Source organism: Perissodus microlepis, chromosome 17, assembly GCF_051167445.1.
Source record: "Perissodus microlepis isolate ML-2025 ecotype Zambia chromosome 17, ASM5116744v1, whole genome shotgun sequence".
Taxonomy (NCBI): Eukaryota; Metazoa; Chordata; class Actinopteri; order Cichliformes; family Cichlidae; genus Perissodus; species Perissodus microlepis.
This window is the reverse complement of record NC_140477.1, coordinates 15,359,546-15,383,420: the sequence shown is the minus strand read 5'-3', so window position 1 is coordinate 15,383,420 and position 23,875 is coordinate 15,359,546. Positions and strand designations below refer to the sequence as shown.

The window sequence follows — 23,875 nt, the reverse complement described above, 5'->3', positions numbered from 1 at the left end:
TTGTGTGACCAAAAATAACACAAATGTAAGAATACAACAGCGAGTTTGGGTATCTTAAGAATGGCCTTTTCACAGACCTTTTCCCAGGAATCTTAAATCCCCAGACCCATTTTAGTCTTTAGTGCTTCCCCCAAGCAGCCATGTCAGCAAAATCCATAAATCAGATGGCAGGTGTTAGGTCGAACATTGCTCTGTTTTACTCATTTTTACATGCCACGGGAGAAATTTACTACACTGGAAAGAAAATATTTTATGAAGACAAGTTTTAGGCAAGTCTTTTTCTGCATAACTGTTAGATTGGCTAAAGTAAAGTCTCAGTACTAGTTAGTTTGGGCTAAAAATATTAAGCCCCTAGTATACTTGTATTTAAATATAAAACTCAATTTTCACATTTGGACAATGTTTTTCCTTTAAATATAAATATATACCATCTCAGAGCATCTGAGCCCATGACATCTCTCTCCCTCTCAGTGGTCATCACGCTTCACCTCATTGTTGCTAATGAGCGATTTTATCATCTGGAATCAGCACTTTTCATAACAAGCCCTAGTACCTAGCAAAAATCTATGGACACTTCTGCTGTGTAATTTTGCTCTTGTGCTCATTGTTATTCCACTGTTCTTGCTGTCTGGGAAGAACAGGTGCTGTGGAACTAGAATAAAAATAATAGACATTGTTTCGCTCTCAGTGATCACTTAACATGCAAATACATTCAAAAATTCACAGCACATATATTATCTTCAACTTATATGCATGGTGATTTGGCAGAAAATGCTGCATTTAGTGATTTGTTTCCCCCTATTTAAATAAGCGCTTTGCAAAACATCTAATTGAGTTTCGGCTGTAACTGGGAGTGAGGCACACCTCCCTCTGCATCAGCGCAGCCCACAGAGTTTGTGCATTTTGCAGAACTGATTCGTTGCTTGTATATTTATCTTATGCATAGGGTTTTTGTCAGATAACCCTGCAGCTATAACATCTCTGTTAAGACTGAGGCTAAAATTGCCCGCTACAATCTTTCTACGTTCGCCGTAGAAAGATTGCTGAAATTGGCTATTTGGTTTTTTATCTTGACACTACAATTTCCGGAATAACTACACTGTCAACAACAAGGTGGAGGATGAATGTTTATTTGCATACTGGCACATGAATACAATCTTTTTCTCCTGTCTCTTGTATGCACACACAAGCACACACCCTGGTATACAGGGGCCTCTTGCTTTCGAAAGCATACTCATCCTTTTAATCGGTCTGGAATCCATCAAAGTGGGTCAAACTCCCTTCCCCATCTGCCCGGGCCAGATTTTAAATGCACGAGGGCTGATTAAAAAAAGACCAAGAAAATAGGGCAAACGCCTACAACACACAAACACATACGCATGCACACGTATACGTATCACTTGGGAGACCAGCGGCGGGAATGGGATACCAAAGGGAGGAGCGTGCTTGTGATTGCGTGTTGGTAAGGATATTGAGGGCATTTGTAAGCAGTTACTATGTGCAGTGTAACAAATGAAAGGTCAAGAGCTTCGATTTGAGTCTGTCGGCCGTGTTTTAATTTGTCATTTTTGTGCTAATTTGCATACGGCCACCTTTTGTTGCTCCATCAACGCTGAATAACACGACACAGAGAGGGTGGAGCACACAGAAAGGGGAGGGGGAGTGTGTGGCAGGGTGCTGGGTAAGACAGCTGTGATGATAAGCTCGCTTCCACAGCTGGGTGTTGTTACTGTGTGAGCGCATTTGTACTTGTGTACGCGTGTCTGCTGTACGACTGTGTAGTTCACATGCATTGGTGGTGTCTGTTTCTTCGCAGTCTTGCGTGTATTAATGTATGACTACGTGTCAACATCTGCACACACGGTGAAAATTCAGCTCAAAACAAAAACTGACAGAAACAGCTGCAGAAATGTTCCAGATAATCAGGCAAGCACAGCTCTCAAAGCTTCAGCTTCTCCCTCGGGATCAACCTGCAGGACTGTCCAGGTGTCATATGACGTGTAGCGTCTCCACATCTGCACTGGTGAACGTGCAGCAGTCATAAGATGGGATGGGATCCTGTATTTAACCTATCATCGCGGTGCACGGACGGGGATCCCCAAGATTACGCTTTGACATTTCCATATTACCCTGAAATATGTTATTCAATTATAAACGTTATAAACATTAAAAGATTTTTTTCAGTCTAAAAATGTAAATGTTCAATTAAATGTATTTAATTGAACAACCGAGAGCCAAGAAAACTGCAATGATCATTTTGTTATCCACTATACTGACTACATTTTTCTTTATATTATTTTATAAATGAAGGTCACAAACAAACTTCTTTACTGACAACTACAGGACATGTCAGCAGCACTCAGTTTGTGCTATGGTAGATTGTGTGCACAGGAGATAAACTGGAAGTTGAGCCATTGGCATCCTGAGCAACGAGGAATAAGTGTTTACTTGTCACTCAAACTGCTGTCTGGTGTCTCGCTATGAGTCATTCCATCTTGAGGCTCTTTCTGTACTCCTTGAGCCTGTTTGGGCTGGAGAGAGTGCTCACTTGAGAATGCACATTAGTTAGCACTGATTAATGCATCTGAAGATGTGAAATGGAACAAGAGGCACTGTGTCATGTCTGCATTCAGCTTTAGTAGTGGAGAAAAGAATTTTTATCAGGACATCAGTACAAACATCCCTCCTTGGCGTTAAGCACCATAATGAGAAGAAGCACTTTTTAATCAGCGTATACAGCCACGTTGCATCTTTTCTGTCAAGCCCTGAACGTGAACCCTCAGTCAGACAGTCGGAAGTGGAAACCAGTAGCAGCACAGCTCTAGCAGTTTGATTAAGTGAGGTTGGCCTAGGCTGTGGCTCTGCTTACAAACAAAACACAGGCGACAGATGCTTATAGGCAAACCCAAACAGAAGCTTTTTAGCCAAATTCCCCCTGTGGCCATGCTGCTATAAACCTCCCAAATGCCAGCTCGCTGCAGAAGAGAGGATTATTTTGAAGGAGACCAGTGAGTAGCAGCTCATTTTCTTCCTCTCTTCTTTAACAGCAACCGAATATTTTAGAAAAACAAACAAACAAAAAAAAAGGGGGTCGGTAAAACATATCAGACAATCTGTTCAAAATTTCACTGCCAATTTTGCTTAAGCCCTGATTAGACTAAGAAGTCAGTGTTACTTCATTCTTGTTATCCATTTTATAATAGTTTATCCTACACTAGGAGCTTCTTTCTGCAATGTTGCTAGAGGTGTAATGCTGCAGAGGCCATATGGAAGACAATGCACTCTAGACTGTGGGGGAAAGGGAGGCTTTTAAGCAAAGACACTCCAGCTGTAGCTACTAATCACACGAAACGCTAATTTGAAAACCAAGGACAAATCCCGGGGAACAATTATGTATAATTTATTAGATAGCTCAGCCCTGACAAACTGTTTGGCGGGGTATTGTAGAGTAGCAACAACCAAATATTAAATACAAGGACACAGACAAATCAACTAATAATAATGAAGGATTGAGCTAAATTTGACTTGACTGTAAAGTGACAGTGGAAATATTAGGAGATTATAATTGTTAATCTAGACTTAATATTTTTTTTTTTTTTATTATTATTATTATTATCTGCCATATGTATGTTACAATAGTAGATCCTCATGTAAAAAAGTTTAAAATACTATGAGTGATCCCTGTGAGCCTGAAGCTCAGGATTTAAAATGCCATTGCCATTTTTGTCTACTTTTGGATCTTTATGATGTCAGTAAGAAAGGATTTCCTTATATGGTGTAAAGACAGATGAACTAAAACAGCTTTTGTATGAACTGATCGGCTGCACCAAGGTAGGAGATAAATAAAGATTTAACCATGAATCCAGCAAAATGATCCCAGTAGAGTGTGGAAACACAAATATGTAAGTAGAAGTGAGAATATTAGCCCTCCCTTTAAACTTTTACACTCTGTAAGATTATTTCACAAAGGTTTAAAATCTGCAAGTGCTTTCCCCTCTCCAGAGAAACCGCCCAGGGACAAGAACCATTGTGTGTATTGTTTGTCTAACCAGCTCTTACTAGTACAACTCTTTAAAAGTGTTACATGATGACGCTACAAGAGCACTTCCTGCAGAATTTCTGCCACTTGAAAGAGAATCATGACTAAAAATCTGCAGCAAACTAAGTAATAATGCCCAAAGGGTTCGGAGCACTGCCAGCAAGTCTTCCCCGCATGGGAGGGTTTCCATGAATATGAACACTCCAGCACAGCAAACAGTCAAAAGGCAGAGAGGGTAGTTGCGTCATTCCTCTGTGTCACCTTGTCACACAGTAGAAGTAGCACGTCAAAAGAGGTTATTTTACACCACAAGCTCAACATGCATTTTAGTCACACTTGAAACCAAAGGATAACAGCCTGCTGGTCAATCCACAATCTGATATAGCTGTATTGGAGTGATACCTACAACATAATGATGATGCTCCAGACCATCACTGCAACCAGTTATGTTGTTGTCATATCATGGATTTGTGGTTTGGGGGAATACACATATTTCAGGGCTTTCTGGTAGAAAGTCTTTTTAGCGGTGGGCAGCATTGTGAAAAGATCTATGCAACTCAACCCAAGATATTTTCCTAATCGTTACAGAGTACAGATAAGAAATTTAACTTGAACTTCTAACTTAAGCATTTTTCCTCCTGCATCCCCATATGGAAAAGATATATATAAATCTTAGTAAGTTTGTATCTGTCTTGTGTGAAACTTGTATGAAAAGCATACAAGGGTGAAAACAGATATAAGATCCCTTGAAAAATTATATAATGAAACTTGTATGTTTTGGATACTTACTAAAACAATATATGAAAGTAATGAGAAAGTGGCCACTTTCATGAGTAAATCATATAAGTTTTTACTATTTCGTTTCCATATGGGTGTGCATACAGGTCCACATCCAGTCATGTTTATGGTTGTGAAACACTGAATGATCTTTATGGACTGTAAAATCTAATTAGTTCCCAGAACATAAAAAAAAAAAAAGTATGCAAACTCGTCTCAAAAAAAACAAAAAAAACAAAAAAACTTCTTCATTTCTCTAATATCAACGAGAAGTTGATGGTGCAGATTCTTGTTCCCCTGCACTGAATGATCACAATGATCCCTTAAAATGTACCACTTTAAAACTGCCATCAGTTTTTAACCAAATCTTAGCAAAACTGATGGCTGTTTACGGAGCCCCGCAAGGGACATGGGAGAGAAAAAAAATGAAGATGAACTTTTGCGAAAAGTAACTCGGGATCTCGCAAAAGTTAATCGTTATTTTTTTTTTTTCCTCCCATGTCCCTTGCGGGGCTCCGTTGCTGTCACATGCAAATCTGTACAAAAGACTGCTACAAAAATGAAGAAAAAAAAAAAAAACTTTGTTAGTACTGTATTCTTGAATATTTAACTTTAAAGCTGAAAAGAAATGTCTTTTTGCAGGGGACTTTCATGAAATAGGCATGTTAAAATGATCAGACTGGCAGTGTTTGTGGACTGTTTCGCACAGAACCACCATGCCTGAACATAACCTCCTGAAGTAATTAGCATAGCTGTAGACTTTTCATCTTGTTTTTAGTGCATCACATTTGAATTCTAGGCCAACTGGAATGCTATAAGCCAAGGTTAACCACAAAACTGCAGGTGAGAAAAGATGCTCCTTCATTCTACCCGATGTCTTATGTTAATGTGCCACCTCTGCTTGCTTTTGTATGTCAATAAGGAAATATCAGTTAAAATCTGGAGCAAGTTACAGAGACAGTAGGCACAGCAGTGTGTCAGACTAGAAAGTCCCAGACCAAGAAAGCTGTGACACTTCTGGGTACATGTTTGCAAAGCCTGGCAGTGCATACTAAAGAAACTGAATAACTTCATCACCCTGATGGAGCGGCTGAAGCTTCAAAAGGCACCTACTTTGCAATTTAATTTGCCCCAACTGATTTATAATTGCAAACTAGGAAGGGCAATCTGATGAAATGAATATCATTAGTAGATGGTAAACAATTTGACAGGAAATGTTTTATGTGTTTAAATGACTGTACTGAGAAAGCACTGGTATGGATCAGTGCAGTGACATTATATCACCCCAAGAGTGGAAGAAAAAGACTTGTGAGCAGCCCAATAGTGGCGTGTCCTTCAATTAATTTATACGGGGACTTCCTGGGACTATAATCTGTGATCTAGGGTCCTTTTGATTTTGCAGTATCAGAGGAGCTTCTTCCAACAGGTATGAGCCCTCCAGGGAGCCTTTCTTCACTAATGATTTGACATGAAAAGGCAAAGCTGAGGTTATGACAAACACAGAAGGGGAAAATCTTCAAATGGTAAAGTCACAGTGGCTCAGTAGTTAGAGGGCATATGAATAAGATATCCGAGGAAATGATTTAAGAGGCAGAGATAATGACGCTCTACTTGCTTACCATAAAAACAAAGTGATCTAAAATTTCACAACAAGAGTAAAGCAAACACAAGAGCAAAGGGATGAGACAGTCTGGTCCATTGCCAGCCCAGATTGCGATTTGATGGATGGGCTTATGAGGCAGGTGTATTTCTACATGTATATGTCGTCCAAAACTGAGCTCCCCTCAGCACTTCTTCTCACTTGAAACGCAACCCGCAAACCACTTTCCACACTTACGAAACCATGCTGACTGCACCTGGCTGCAAAAATTTCCAATCATCATCACCTTTTCCTCCCCTTTTATGCTACAAAGACAACCAGCAGGTGCTCGAAGACTGATATGAAAAAGGATACAGTCTCACTCACTTCCCTTCTTCCTTCCACCCACAATAAAACAGAAAGTACTGGCTCGGTTACAGGAGTAACACGCACTCGATCAATATCCACCAACACTGCTTCCTTGCATGCACGCATGGGCTCTGTGCAGAGCTGAATTATGCAGGGGGTGGTGGTGTATGTGTGTGTGTGTGTGTGTGTGTGTGTGTGTGGGGGGGGGGGGGGGGGGGCGCACAGTAATCAATGTAGGGCACTGTGCACATATGTCCCTATTTCTCTTCAAACCAAACCTGGGCAGATCATGAATCATTAAAAATCATTATACAGATTTATATGAACTCTGAATTGCAGTTTCACACAATCCAACTGTCAGATGATTTATTTATCAAGAGAAAGTGTGAAGATGTTTTGCACTATTCTCCTTTAAGATCTTAGACAAGTTATTGCCAAATTATTCTTTGGTAAATTCGAGTATAGAGAATTTTGGCCAAGATCTCTCAAAATCCAAAACAAATACAAAACACAGCACTTTGCAATGTAAGCACAATACAAAGTCGTGGAAAACAAAGGGTTGAGTTTACCGAGGGGATTCTGAGGGGCTCTGCACGCAGATAGGAAACACCCAACATCTACTGTTCCGCAGAAAATCCGTCTACAATTTACCATAATAAAAGCCACAAGGCACTCAAAACAAGGAAAAAAAAAATACTGTCAACACAAATAGACAAAAACAAGCAGCTGACATTTCAGTAAACAAAACAAGCAAAAGGTGGACTGAAGACGAGCAGTTAACTTGCCTGGAACGTGTAAAACCTCGTCCCGTTCGGTGGATGCACCTTGGGGGAGTTGGTCCCCGTACTCATGTCTGAGAAAATCATAATCCCTTTGATGGGCAAACAATCCACAGCTGATTCTTTAATTAAAAAATATTAAACTAAGCTCATATGCGTCACAGAGACTGTAAAACGATCCGAGGCGAGGACTCGGATCAGCCCCTGACCCGGCTCTGCGCTCCCGGCATCAGAAGGTGGAGCGCTCCGGTACGACGCGTAACGCTCCGGGGCGAAGGACAACCGAGACAATTAAAGTGAAAACGAGTCAGCTCTCTTCACTGGTCTTCTTGCACGTCCCCACTCGCACGCGGTATATTAGTCTGTATCCTTTAGCGATCTGAACTGAGAGTAAACCCCGGCAGCTCCATGGTCTCTCCACGCCCGCCGCAAGCAGCTCTGCTGGCGGCTCAGATGGGTCGCTCTGTGCACGGATTACTGCCTCCCTCCTCCTCTGGCTTTACCAATAATCAGTCAGAGCATCACAGCGAGGCTCAGCCAACAACATACCGGGTGCCTAAATTGGCAGCAGAGACACACGTTCGCTCTGTTTGTACACTGTAAAAATGGCCTTTTGTTACAGTCATTTCAACTTATTTTCATTTCTTTTTCCTTTTTTAAGGCGGATAAAACAAAATGGGACAAGAATGTGTAGACTATTGTGTTTTCTTGTACTAATTTAAAAGATAAATTAAAAGAAAAAAACATGTAAATAAATATTTCCAGCGAATACATTTTTAAAAGATAGTTTTTTAAAAGCTGTTTTAGAAAAAAAAAAAGCCCTCAATGCTTGCTTTGTGGTAGTACCGTTTACTTGCGCAATTTCTAAAAAGTAGCGTAAACTCTTACTAGGTTGTCAACGCCTTTTTTTGGAGTGTACTGTAGCTCCGTATTGATTGGAGGAGCAGAAGGATGCTTAAATTACTCAAATGAGGCAATCGTTTTCTGTGTGACAACAGGAGAAGCTATCACTGTCTAAAACATGCTGTCTGGATGGCGTGCTATGCTCACTCAGTGGGAGAAAGATGGCCGTTTCAGGTGAATAATGGCTTAAGCGTTTAAGACAACTTCAATCTGCAGGGTGTTGCAACGATGTTGTTTAGTATCAAAGACACCAGCAGACAAAAACATGTTTCGTGCAATGGTCATTTTTAGATTATTTTTCTTAAATAATATGATTAATTTCAGAGTAATGGTCAAAATAAACATGCACAGTAAGTTTTTATTGAACTACTACTCCATTGGATATTTATGAGAGGATACCCCATTTACATTAGAAATACTAAAAAGTATTTTTTTTATCAACTGGGAAAGTATCAGTTACTTACAGTAAACTTTATGTATTAAATTTAGGCTTTTAATGCTTTTCTTAAAATGATATTTTACTATGTACTGTTGAGCCAGAAGTCTTCACCTAAAGGAGGGGTGAGGAACTCCATGCCTCGAGGTGCAGGTTTTAGATCTCACCCAGGGTCAACACACCTGAATCAAATGATTAGTTCATTTCCAGGCCTTTGGAGAACTTCAAGACATGTTGAGGAGGTAATTTAGCCATTTAAATCAGCTGTGATGGATCAAGGACATCTAAAACCTGCAGAACACTGGACCTTGAGGCCTGGAGTTCCCCCACCCCAACCTAAATAGCACTTACATACACAAGAATGTTTGGTTTTAGTTCTGTTTATATTCTGAAGGATTTTATGGAGGGTTTGGTCAGGTATCATTCAGAGGCAGATAAACAAATTTCTATAAACATGGAAAATTTGGTTGTTTTTTTTGTCTTATGTGATGTTTAACTCCAATATGCCAACAAAACGGCCTCAGTATAGGCTTCTATACTCAGATTTTTTTTGTACTTAAGAAAAAAAAGCATATTTATACATAAACATTCAGGAAACTTTGGGATTGATGGCATCCTTTAGTTACACATTTTACCCTCTTTGACTGTATTGTCTTCCTATAAGCCTGCTGTGCTATTAGTGTCATTCACATGATGGATTAGACATAGAAGTCTTTCACCTTCACCTTAAAATGTGTCGTTCTCTTTAGTTTTTTTCCTGTTCAGCATTCAGTTGATACATTTCACTTTAAACACTAAATTGTCTGAACTAAACAAAGTGCACCTCATTATTGCCATTTACATTTTTAAGCAGATACACGATGACTCTTAGCCTTTTTTTCTCAGGTCTCTATCAATTATCAGGTTGTTTCAGAAACAATTCCACACTTTTACCATCTCTTTCGTTAGAAATGCTAATGCAGATGCAATGTTTCTATGGAAAAAAGGACTCATTCATCTAGGTTAAAACAAGCTTACTGGCTACAGACTTCTTTTATCACATGAAAAAAAAAAAAGAGAGAAGCATTTCTGCTCTAACAAACTTCCAACCAGGGGTGACATGTATCCAGTTTTCATTCAGTTTTCTCTCATCAAGTGACCTTTTCATGAGATGAATCCACTTTATTGAATGGTTTAATTCAATTCACTGTCCGGGCTCCTTTATTTCTTTTCATGGAACTACATGCCAGCATTCAAGTTAACATTTTGTATCTCAGACTATCATAATTGGATCCACAAGAATAGCGTTAAGCTGTTATTGAGATAGCAAATCTAGTTTAGTCAGTACAGGAAATACCCAAGCAGTTCATGGTGTGTTCCACAGTTCGGTGAGCTACGTGAAGCTGAGTGGGATGAACTCACTAGGTGTCCTCACACCCGACAGAGGGATTTGGTTCTGGGAGACATCAAAGTATTTGCTCTTGACATAGCAGGTTAACAGCATTTCCAGTAGTGGAGCAGCAGATCTCATTTAGCAGACTGAGCTGAGTCTGCACCCCTGAACTGCTTCTCAAACTCACCCTCAGCACTGTAGCACAATACCACATATTCACCGTGAGCTTGACCTTACATTTGAAATCATAACGCAAGATTAGACGCTTTTAGAATATAACCAAGATGGAGACATTCTAAAAGAGACACACATTATTTGTGCGGTGTCAGTATACCTTCTGACTTCTTATTATAGTAAGGACACAGGTAAGTGCATTTTTTGTTTTTTATTTTTTTTGGCTTACTGTATCGATAACAATCAATTAAATCAATAACCCCCATCTGCTTGAGTCTGCATGCCAAATATCCTTGGAAAAGATGCTAACTCCAAATTGCTCTCCAATGCATCCAATGGAGTATGAATGTGAATGACTGTGAATGCTAGATAGAAAAAACGTGCATAGAAAAAAGTGCTTGTATGGATGTGTGAATAAGGAGTTGAAGTTGCTTAATAATTTTTAGCCAGCAATGGAGGCATTTAAGATGTTGACGTGCAAGACTGCTGTTATAAACTCCTACTGCATAGTAGGATTGTGGACATGCAGCACCTTTGCCATCACGGGTTACTAAGCCCTCCTGCACATTAGTCACATAAAAAGACCTGTCAGTGTGCTGCAGTCCACTGGACTCTGACGTCATTGTACAGATGTGTGGTGGGCATGGCTTAGCGCTTCCTAGTGCTGATTGGATGGAGCCTCTCAATCCTCTCTGTGTTTTCTCCAGCTCTGATCAGCACTGTTCTTTGTCTTTCAGCATTTCCAAAGCTGCCAAAGCATTGCACCTGGGAAATTATATTTGAGACAAAAGGGTGGTTCTGTTAATATTAGAGTTAATTTACAAAAATCTATCAAGATAGGGTTTTAGATAAAAAAATCTGATTCAAAACCCATTTTTAGAGTGACTTTTTTCACAGGATCCCCACAGAGGAAACCTCAAAGACACAAACACCCTGTTCATTAAATCCACACCTGAGTGAGTATGTGTTTATAGTCAAGTGCCTGCATGCTTTCAAGCATTCCTGTATATCTTCTCTAATGCATGCATCCCCATTTCCATCTAAATCCCTTAAGAAGAAAAACACACAGCCTCATGTCATCAAAGAGCTCAAACAAATTGATTTTTGGTTTGAAAGGCCTAATCTGTGAGGCCAGCTACAGCCTTCTGATAGAAATATCACATAACAGAAGTGATAATAAATTAGGAAATAAGAGGCATGTGTATTTCTGCCAAGCACAGATAATGGGCATTTAGGTAGGAATGTAGGATGCTGTTTTGAGAGGTCTTGCTGAACACAAAACATTTCCATATGACCCACAGCAATAATCGTGGGAGTGTGAGGCCACAAATTTATACTAGCAGGGCACTTGTAACCTCAGGACATGTATGTAAATCACACATTTTAATTTCTTCTGCATGTGTGTGTGTCTGCAACACATACTGTGAGCTTGTTAGAGCATTTTACTACAAGCTTGTTTGGTCACAAAACCACTTAAACTGCAAATCGGCTGCAAAAAAAAGGAGGGGAAAAGAGAGACAATTTGTGCATAGGTAATGAGGATTTGGCAACTGCAATTTCATCGTGTAAGATGCTGTAAGGAGAAAGGACAGCTTTAACAAAAGAGGTGGCCTTGTGCAGCTTTGACTAAATTGTCATATGTAGAAAAAATGCAAATCATACTGCACCTAATCGTATCGTGTTGTGTTGTGGTGAACACAACAAATGAACTTGTTGCCTGAAATACTCAAAATCTGCCACGAGGGGCAGAGGAGGTGACAGAAAGGAATATGATAAAATACATAAAGGAAGCAAATATGGAGACTTTAAACTGCTATTTAATAGCAGTTATTTCAGTAGTTGATCGCATTATTTAGTGCTGCATAGACATACATGCAAAAGTATAGTAGTAAGTAGTCTTAAGTAATAGTCCTCCAGGCTTTCTGGAAGTCTTTCTCTGGACATTGGCTGCTTTTTCACTCATTTCAGTCTGATCCTTGTACCTGACTTGAGGAATGTTGACCTTTAAAAATTTAGCAAAAAACTCATTTTAAATCATATCTTTAGGCTCTTTGTTACAATGACCTGAAAATGCTGAAAAAGTCATTTTCATCCAATGTCTTTAACTGAATCTATGAGAAATGCCACAGTTTTAAAGGAATAAAGAGTATTTTTGCACCAGCAAGGTGATTCCCAAAGAGCTATTAGCTGAATATTTGGCATATCATAAAATATTTCAGGACACTTGACAACCAGAATGCAAAGGAAAAAGGTAAAAAAGGTCTAAAAATACTATCTACAGCAGATGAACAGTGTGTGAGTTTTGCACAGTACTTTTCAAGAAGTGTGTCTAAGCTAAATATGAATCTCAGCATGGTGCCAAACTCACTGCCATAAAACTGAACTGTGAAATTATTCTGTTTGATTTTGAAATATTGACCAGGAGTCCTATCCCTAGAGCAAATCTGTCAGGATGACTAAAAATGTCCACTGCAAGCTCAGAGCCCAAGGTGACCCCTGCAAAAACGGCGCTGTCTAATCAACAGTCCCAATTAATAGTTCTGTGATATGGATTATGAAATGCAAAACGAAAAGGTCAAGTGCATGCAACTGAAATGCAATTTAATGACACAGTTCTGACATTTCAAGCAATCACAAACTGGTATTGCTGTAAATAGCATAGCTCTAGAGGCACTTGTTCTCTGCTTTGACGACTTACCGAGGTGCACATTTGATATGCAGCCCGTGATAAACCTCTGCGGGACTGGGAGGGGGTTGCACTGGGGAGATGGTAGCATGATAGAAGTAGCATACTCTGTTGTCACCATGCCTAGCACACAGTGTCAAAAACACACTCTTAACAAGCTAACTAGAGACAAAAAGCTTTAGGGCGCCCAAGATATGTTGTCATGTATTATAGTACTTACTGTATTATAGTGTTCCCAATAGAGCACAACTGTCAACTGAAGCAAAAGGTAGACCTGTACTCCTCCTCTGGGGTTACAGAAGGAGATAAATAGGAGTGCATACGGAGTAGGCTCCACTTTAGGCATGTGATGAAATACTACATTTTACATGTTTTCACTCTTCATGTTTCCACAGAAGCTTTGCGAATAAAGCTTATGGTTTCCTTTCTAAGCAGCTTCCTGTATGATAGCCCAGTCTCTAGCTAAAGGGCCCCTCTAGACTCCATAACACCATTGCCTTCCACTGACAGACATGTCACTGTCTAATTGGGTCTTTCCCTGCTGCCATACTGGGCACTAGTTCCCATTTTCTGCTTGTGAACTGAAATCTAGTAATAATAAGTGGACAGGGTTTTTTTTTCTTCTACAAATTAGACCCAGAGTCCTGTAACTGTTCCATCTTGCATAACCAAAATGTGATTTTCTTTTATTTAGCTTTATGGTATTTGTGGAGTGCAGCTACAGTAACTGCACCTATTTTGTAACGTTACCGAGCAAAACTCCCACTAGATCTGCAGGTGTCAGTAAAGGTCGCAGTTCCAAGGCTTCTTGGAATGACGATCCGAGGCGGAGCAGCAGAGGCATATTGATCGTGTCAATGGGCAAGCTGTAATGGGCATTACCCTCAGCCTGTCACTGCTGAAACATTAGGGAGCTATTGTCAAGGATACAGTGTGAGGGAATGTGTGTGTGTGTGTGTGTGTGTGGTCATTGCTTCCTGGACAAAAGCCTTGTTCTATTAACAGAGTTTTCAGTGACTTAATATGATAGTAAATAAAAATCAAGTTCACTATATTACACCCGTAACTGTTATGAAACATAAGCTAGGCAATACAAATTTTTCTTTCCATGACTATAAAAGTGCAGACGTTATTAAAGATAAACCAGAATTATAAATCAAAATGAAATGGCATTAAAAACTCATGATGTACAAACATATACCTTTATAGGTGTGTGTACTCTGCCATGAGGCCATGCAGCTCATGATACAGTATCCTATATATACTGGAAGTCTATGCTTTGTCATGGTTTGGGAACTACAAATAAGGCACTCATTATGCTTTTGCTTATTTTTCAATGATGGTTTCAATGATGTCGCTGATGAGGTGCAAGTAATCCCTGTGAGCCGAAACCTCAGGCTTCAGATTGGTCTAAACACAGTTTCAGACATTTTGCTCTGCACTATGATCTTTATGATGTCATTGAAAGCGGGTATCCGTGATATGGTCATGTCAGGCACATTGCTCCGACCAAAGAAGCCAAATGCTGTTTAAATCTTCTGTTTATGAGGGACAGCCAGTCAGGAGAAAGTTGGCTTGAAGGCAGGAGAAAGAAGCTAATTGGCTTGTTTAAGCAAAAGGGTGACAGCAGCACAACTAGTGTTTTATTGTCTTTGGATTAGAATTTAAAGATATTCTGTGGATGTTTTACCACTAGTTGAACTGAAGTTTCCACATGTGACTCTTGTTCTGTGCACTCTGCTGCAGTGGTCACAGTGGTTTCACTCTTCCAATAATCTCTCGACTGGCTGTGATAAAGCTCAGGATATCATGTATGCAAACTTTAATAGTTGGATTATTTGTTTTGCATAATGGGTGGGAAATCCGAGTTGCCCCTGATGCATCCATCAGAGTGTGAATGTCTATTTAAAAGCACTTGTATGAATGTGCGTGTGAATAGACGAATGAGTTTTGTAGTAAGAAATCGCTTTGAGTGCTCAAATTGAGTAGAAAAGCACTAAGTACCAGGCCATTTATTATTTAACGCAATAACAACAACTGTAGTTGTGGTTATTTAGAATAATAAAAAAGTAAATAATTTAAAAAAAGAAGCTCTGATTCACGCAATTGTTTTGGGATCTGTCCCCCCCAAACAACAGCCAGAGACCGCTTTTTAATTCTAAGCAGGAACAAAGTCAAAGATGAGGAAAAAGGAGCATATTCATACATATAATATATGACCAGCTATATTGCTCATTGCCCTTTGGGAAATTTCAGGTTCTCATACCGGTTAAGTTGCTTTCACCAAAGCTGTGCAGGAAGCAGAAACATTCTTTGACACATCCCTTTGGAAAATGGTCTGAAAAGGAGATTATGTCTGTGGGTTGTCGTTTGAAAATGCCGCCTATACACTAGCTCCAATAAAGAAGCATTTTGACAAGGATAAAAACCACATGGAGTTCTGAAGGAAATGAAGCTCAACTATTCTGAGCTCTCAAGGCCAGTAAGGATTTGAGGATTCATCCCTGTGGATAAATGACCTCCACACCCCAGTTCCTTTATTCCTGACAGTGGATACCAAAAGAAGAAGAGGGTAGTTTCTCATTTGTGGACATCCTGTGGATCACTCATCACTCCTCCACTTTGTCACACTCCCCCCCTTAAGGCACTCACTCCTCCATGGAACGGGACAGAAAATCGGCCACCACATTCTCAGTTTTTTGACTGTTCCCACTCTCCGTCCTACCCACTATTACTGGGGCTAATTGTTTGGGACTTGCATAGTTCTTTAGTGGCGGACGGGCTGCAAGAAAAGCGTCAGCCAGCTCTGCTGCTTGCTTAGACGTGGTTGGGTTATGCTCCTTTATCCACGTGCGCAGCTCAGGATTGAGAACTCTCAGGAACTGCTCTAAAACAATGACATCACCAATTTCATCTTTGGACTTTTCTCTTGAAACTATCCACTTGTCATACAGTTCTTTCAAGCGTGTCCTTAACTCTTTAGGTGTCTCGCCATCGCCCAACGTAGTGGAGCGAAATCGGAGTCTGTAAGTCTCTGCACATATTTCAAACTTTTCAAGAACAGCTTTCTTCACCTTTACATAGTCCATAATTTCATCAATGTCCATGGCCACAAAAGCAGCTCGTGCCTTACCAGTGAGAAGTGGAGCAAGATGTAGAGCCCAATCCTCGTGTGGCCACTGGCACCCGCTTGCAATCCTCTCAAAAGTTGTTAGGTAATGCTCAATGTCTTCGTCCTCGTGATAAGGCTGCATTTTAAGCCCTTTCCAAGCTGGTGGTCTTGTTAAGGAGGCAGACTGAGTTGCTGTTGTGGCCTCCATGACGTTAGATTGTAGCTGAGGCATTGCTGGATGCTCTGCAGTAGGCCTCAAACGTGTCTCTGTATCTGCTGTTGCACCTTCCAACAACAGCTGGTGCTCTCGACGTTCTGATTGCACTTCCTGCTTGAGCTGAGTGAACTGGTGCTGAATTTTCCGCCAGCGATCTTCCTGCCGCTGCTTCTCCAGTTCCCATTGAGCCTCTCTGTCACTTTGTTGCCTCATAAAACCACGCAGGAGGTTTGAAAGTTCAGCAAGGTTATGCAGTTCAGTACCTTGCTCTTGCTCTGCTTCCTCTAGCTGATTGAGCACCGGAGGCTCCTCACTTGCAGAGTCCATTGGCACTTGGTGCTTTTTTGGTCTGGCCCCTTTCTGCATTGCTGCTACCTACTGGCCTGGAGCCACTGCTGCCACCATTTGTGAAGTAGTCAGACTCGAACGTCAAGGAAGGTGGTAGGGAAGCAGACTATGCAGACATTATGGGTTTCCAAGGTGAGCAATTTATTTACAGTGAACTTAATTTAATGTAACTTAACAAAACTTCCCCCAAATCAATTCAATTAACAGAACTCAACATAACATGGTCTGGTGACACAGCTCACCTCTCCTCTCTCCTGCGTCTGGTAGAGACTGGCTTTAAATAGGGCCATCAATTTCCCACTTGGTTTGACCTGCTGATGTCATATGTGACATCATCAGGACTTTAAAATGAGGAAATGCTAGGCGGGCGTTTCCCCACACCTGACCCTCATGATGACTGAAAAGACAAACAAAGTAAGTATGAACAAATGACTTAATCTGTAACATAATAAAGTATAAAGAAACATAACTTAGTATTTGTCTTAATTTGCAGAATGTTTGATTTGCCGGCAACAAAACGCTTACACAAACAAACCCGGGATAGTGAGTGAAGCAATGTTACTTAACAAATAGCAAATCATAGCAAATACATAGAAACAGAATAATGTGTACAATGTGCAAAAAAAAAAAGGTAAACCACATATGGGACAAATGGAGAGCATTGCAACTGCTCCTCCACTTTGTCACAATCCCTCTTTAACACTCTACATGAAAAATATTATCAGGATTAAAACAAGCTCAGTCTTGAAAATGTAAAAATCATAGAAACAGACCTCGTGGGTAAACCTGAGACAAACAGTCCTTGTGTTTTCAAATATAGCTGTTTTTCATGTGGCCAAATCACACCCCATACTGTATTTTTAGCTCTTCCAACAAAAATCCTGGTGACAGTTACTGTATTTATTTACTCATGCATAAAATAATACCGACAGAGCGACTTCAAAGATGCACTTGTAGAGTCCGTTGGGGAAGTAATCAAACTCAGAGCGAGCAGACAGCCCAGAAGCAGGTTTTCAATCATACAGAGCGAACTAACACTGCATTATAAACATGCGGTTTGACTGCCTCAATGGAGTTTGCTGTTGTGCTCAGCACTTCTAAAGAAACACGCTGATTTGGGTGTGTGAACTGTCGATCATTGTTTTCAGTGCAGCTATTCATGTGCATATGCTGACTGGCAACATCCGGAGGATGGCGTGTTATTTTCTCTGCCGAAATAGAATCTTACAAGAAAAAGGGAGAGGAAGAGAAAATTATGGATCTGCTTATTAAATATTTCATCTCTGCTTATACATCCTCACATACAAAGTCCTGAATGATCTGGCCCTGTTCCATTTTAAGGGCCCCATAGTCCCATATTATCATAATAGAGCACCTTAGAGCTCCAGGAGTTTCCAAACATATAACAGAAGGAAGAGCCTTCAGCTGTGGAACCAGCTCCCAGTTCGGGTTGGGGACACACACATAAGCTCTATTAATACGATTATATTCAAACTTTATTTTTTCCTAAAGCTCACAGTTGGATCAGGTGGCCCTGAACCATACGCTACTTATGCAGCTACAGGCTCAGGTTGCTGGGGGACCTCTCATGGGTGTTTCTCTTCCACTGCCCTCTTTTCACTCTGCATGCATTTACATAGCACTATTTCATATCATTAACTTGTCCTGGTTGTCATCTCATGCTCTTCTTTTCTGCCTCCGTTTTCCTTTTTTGTTGGGATTCTCTCTCTAAAATTTTACCTTTATAATATGAGCCTTGGATGACTTTCATCGCAGACCAGCAGTATATGAATAACTATACCTGAACATATAAATATATCCATAGATCAATAACTTATTTTTCTTAGTAAATGTATCTTATTGTATCCATCTAAATGAATGATAAAAGTTTTAAGGTGTTCGAGCTAACAGCATCTTATCCTAGCCAGCATACTATAGCAGTTATACTTTCATAATATTAGATTTGCACTGCGGAGTACAGTCACGTTAGAAACTACACCTTCTTAATCATAAGCTTTGCATATCAGAACATAATAATACCCATCCATGGTCCTCATCAGATTCTAAAATGATTTAAATACAACTTTAGGTCAGTGCAGAAGCAGTGTGTGTAAAAAAGTGCATGAGTCAATCTCTTAAAGTCGCACAGAAAGCAGTTAATTTATCAGTCTCACAAACTGCTGTGGAAGAATTTTTGCCCACTCTTCTTTACAACGATGATTCAGTTCATTGAGCTCTCTTAGAATCCCACCACAGTTTTTCTATCAGATTGCAATCTAGAGTTTCACTGGGTCACTGCGACACCTTGATTCTTTTCTTTTTTTCAGTCATTTTGTTGTAGATTTGCTGTTGTGCTCTGTTTCATGTGCTAATTTGGGACAAGCTTTAACTGTATGACACATGGCCTCACATTTACCTTCACAATACCAGGAGCTCCTGGTCGACTCAATGACTGCAAGGTGTCCAGGTCCTAAAACAAGTCCAAATCATCCCCCCCTCAACCACTGTGCTGAGCAGTTGGTGCTAATATGCTGTGTTTGGTTTTCTCTAAATATGGTTCTTTACATTATGGTCATATCTCCACTTTGGTCTCTTTTATCTGAAGGATATTGTTCCAGAAACCTTGTGGTTTGTTCAGATGCAATCTTTCCACGCTGTCTCTAGAGAGAAGAGGCTTTCCCCTGGCAACACCTCCAAACAAGCCATACTTGTTTGCCCTTTTTCAAATTACACTGTGATGAACTTTAACATTTCACATGGTATCTGAGGCCTGTAAACGGTAGCTCTTAGGTTTGTTGCAGTTTCTTTGAGCATTGCATGGTCTGACATTGGGGTGAATTTGCTGTGATGTAACTCCTGGGAAGATTTGTGAGACACAGCCAAATGCTCTAGACCAGAAAACAGCCAAAACCTCTGCTGTTAGAGAGGTGGTCACACTAGCTGATGTTCAGTTAACCACATGACCTACCCTCTTAATTAATATGAATTCAGTAAGGTTGTACTTAGTTTTCTGCAAACTGAATTTTGGCTTATTTTTCTAGGTAAATAAACCACAACACTGTATTTAACTAATTTTAGAACCTGGTGAGAATCAGATAATGTTTTTATTATCTTGTGAGGAGGTGCTTTGCTGACCCACATCCACCCATCTACATTAAAGGGACGGCTGCTCCAAGCTGGTCAAGAAGGCTCACCAGCACCTCTTCTTCCTGAGGACTCTGAGGAAGAACCACCTGTCCTCAGACATCCTGGTGAACTTCTATCGCTGCACCATCGAGAGCAACCTGACCAACTGTATAACAGTCTGGTACGGGAACTGCTCTGCCTCGGACCGGAAGGCGTTGCAGAGGGTCATGAAAACTGCCCAGCGCATCGCCGGAGCACCACTTCCTGCCATAAATGACATCTACAGGAAGCGGTGTCTGAAAAGGGCTGGGAAATTCATCAAAGACCCCAGTCACCCATCACATGGACTCTTCACCCTCCTGCCCTCTGGGAGGCACTACAGGAGCCTCCGGACTAAGACCACCAGGTACCAGAACAGCTTCTTCCCTACAGCTGTCAGACTCCTGAACGCTGCCTCCTGACATCTGACCCACATTAAAATAATGGACTAAACATACACACAACCACAACCACTAGCACTTTATATAGCCTCTGTAGAAAGTAGCCACATATTTCACTTATCTTAATTGCACTACTGTATAATTCTGTATAAACAATCATTCTGTACAATACGATAATTATAATTCTATAACAGTTTACAACTGTTTGCATATTTCTGTATAGTTTCATATTTATATCCTGTTCATAGCCTGTACATAGCTTGTATACCCACTACAGCCTGTACATACTTATAGTTATAGCATATTCATAACATACCTTCATACCATGTACATTGTAACATACCCATAACAGACGCATTTTTGTAATATATCTATATACCTATATTATTGCTAATATATATTTTGTAATATATCTATATCATGGCTAAAGCACTTCTGGATGGATGCAAACTGCATTTTGTTGCCTTGTACTTGTGACATGTGCAATGACAATAAAGTTGAATTCTATTCTATTCTATTCTTTCTTTTTCACATGACTGTATATGACCATATTTGACCATATTTGATTTAAAACTTTTCTGTGTTCAATCACATAAAATATTCTAAGACTTTTTAAATGTAGTATGTTTAAACACCATGGAATTTATAACTCAATGAAAAAAAACTTCTAGTTGAAACTGCTACTTTGATGCTTTTGGATGATTAGAAAAAAAAAACTTAAAAAAAAAAAATCCTACATAATGGCTGAGTCACCAAACACAGAGCACTGATGTGAATTCGCCCACATTTCATTCTTGCAAGTTGGCTTTGGAGTCTCATTAAAATGTCATAAAGCTTTTTCTGGATGCGTGACTTGCTTTAGTAACCACAGATTATACGAGACTTTGACGCAAACAGCCCGACATCTTCTGTTTTACACAAAGCAAAACCTGATACAGTATTTAAAGACGCATAAGTTTCGCATCCTTTAGTGAGTGTGGGTTGATAAAAGTTTGAAAAAAGTAAAATGTTGATCTTTGCCGAAAGAGAGATGCATTTCTGTCAGTAAACAGCCTTAGCGGTTCAAATGTTGCATCGTTCATTTTAACATCCACTCTTTGCTGAGTATCACGATGCTTTAAAGGCTCAGAAATAGTTTTTATGTCATCGCTTGTCAGAAGGAAATTCAGCCTGCTTAGTGCACTCTTGCAGGGCTCCTGCTGGGAATAACAGGGAGCTTGACTGTAGCTTCACTCTGATGTTTTTCCAGGATCAATTTTGCTTAGGAGTCAATTTTATGCATTTAAATGTGATCATTCAAACCATTTCAAACAAGAGGACGCACCAGGGGCCTGCGTCAAAGCTTCCCGGGGCCTTTCTGTGTGGAGTTTGCATGTCCTCTCAGTGTTTGCGTGGGAATTTCCTCCCACAGTCCAAGAACATGTTAGATCCATGGCCATAACTGTGGAGATAAAGTTTGGGATGAAGTAGAGTAAAGCACTCTGTTATTGTGGCTTGCAGTGTAAATGTTGGTATCCTATATTTAATTACACTTTTATTTTCTTTTATTGCAAAGCATCTTGAGATGATTTGCCTAAAACTGCAGTAAACTATATAAAAAAAATGATGCACATAAAACCCAGGAAACTTGTACGTAACAGGGATACTCCACAAACTCTTTAATTTGGAGAGATTAAATACATTTGCAAAGCAGGAGTAAGGAGAAATGAAGTATACATGCATGTAAAACACTGCAAGTTTCCATTAATGAAGTGGCACCAAATATGTATATATTTTTGCATTCATTTTTGTAATGACTCATTAAAGTTCAGAGCACCGATGCCACATTGCTTTATGTTTTTGTTTTGAACACCTTGCTTGGCTGGGACCTTTTTTATGTGGCGTTTAGATGTCCTCCATCTCTTTTGTGGGTTTCCTCAGGCGGCTCTGGTCTCCTCCAAAAGTCCTTTCCTGCTTTCAGGTTAACTCGTTAATCTAAAGAGGCCATGTGTTGTCTGTTTTAGCCATGTGATGGTTTGGGAGCCTGTCGTGTTTATACCCTACGTTTTGTGCAACATCATCTGGGATAGGCTCCAGCTACCCTGCATGTCTAATTAGATGAGGGGTCTCGCCAATGTGTTCTGAAGTTTTTCACATCATGGCTTTCCCTCTTAGGATTTGATATTTGTATTGAAGTATCTAGTAAAGAAGAACCAAGACCAGATTTCTCAAGGTGGTTTGAGAAATGGAGCTGAATCTTGAGGAACAGGAAACACTTTATTTCACAGTACACCTGAGAAAACAGAAGCACTCTGAGCCTGTAATGCATCTGGCACAAATCAGAAAACCAGATTATATCCTTTGATTCTGCCTGTATGAGGCTCAGCACGGAGATAAGTTAGCATCTCGTACTGTCTCTGGGGATCTTGGGGACTGTGGTGCAGTCAGGTTTAGAGACTACAACATAATTAATCAGATTTCCTACAATCTAAGAACCAGTGCTCCACCCCCTCCACTGGAAAGTTAAACATACCAGTAAAATAAAGGTTTTAAAGACGTGCATATTTAAAAAACAAACAAAAAAACCTCTTTTACTTTAATACTGCTATCAATATCCAACACAATGTCTGTGTGAGTTCTGGTAATAGCTATAATGGCATGGGTTGGCTGACAGGTTAACAGGAGTCATGCTGAAGTTTTAATGAGTACTTACACACGCATAAGCACACACATACACACCTAGTGTCAGTCCGCTGAGGTCTGTGTGGGTGGCTGATACACGACATTTAAAAAAAGTACAGAATTAATAATAATACACACTCAATGCAACCATCAAAGTTTTGCTTCATCTTGAGGGAGCAGAAATATAACAATAGCCGTGAATGTAATTTTTCCCACCGAAAGTCACTTTGTAAATTGAAAGATTTAATTTTTTGCAGAAACAAGTCTCGTGGTTAACGTAAGCTGCAAAACAAGTCCACGCAGTTAACCGATCATTAATAGTGAATTTAGAAAGAAAGAATGGAAGGTGATTTAAAGATGTTTGACATTCAATTTTTTTTGTGCAAATGGGGCCCACTGAGAGAAAATCTAAGAGGATTTTTTCCTCTCTTCTATCAAAGACCATTATATGAAACTAAATCTTAACTAGCGTCGTTACTGCCACATTTTGATCAAACTTCAGTTGGACGTGGACAAGCTTCAATCAGCAGTGGAGGTTCTTTCATGTGGCTGAAGGCTGAGAGCAAAGGAATCTAAAAGGAGACATATTGCACCGTAAAAATGACCTGGATATTGACACAATCAATCTTCTGGGACTATACGAGCACATCTCTTTTTATCCTCTATATGTGTGTGCCTTTCTGCTACCCACTCTTTCCCTTGATTGTTTTTACTTTATTTGCAAGTTCAGGCTCATCAGTCTTCTCCAGCAGCACAGGGGGAAGAAACAATCTCATAACTCTCTCATTACCGCCCCCAGCCTCATACTTCTGCCGCTCACAGATAACAGAAGAAAAAAAAAAAACCCTTGCTTTTGG

At 40.0% G+C, this 23,875-nt stretch overlaps 1 protein-coding gene across 6 annotated transcripts in view; it reads right to left on the bottom strand.

Annotated features, from left to right (window-relative positions):
- Positions 1 to 23,875, bottom strand: part of ppfia2 (PTPRF interacting protein alpha 2) — a 178,534-nt gene that overhangs the window by 100,326 nt on the left and 54,333 nt on the right. The window contains exon 1 of one of the 6 annotated variants that reach the window (XM_084910626.1): positions 7,550 to 8,042. The exons of the other annotated variants lie outside the window; for them this stretch is intronic. Within the exon in view, the coding sequence (XP_084766752.1) occupies positions 7,550 to 7,630 (81 nt within the window). The 5' untranslated portion in view covers positions 7,631 to 8,042. Of the gene's footprint in view, positions 1 to 7,549; positions 8,043 to 23,875 lie in introns of those variants that run through there. 6 annotated transcript variants of the gene reach the window in all.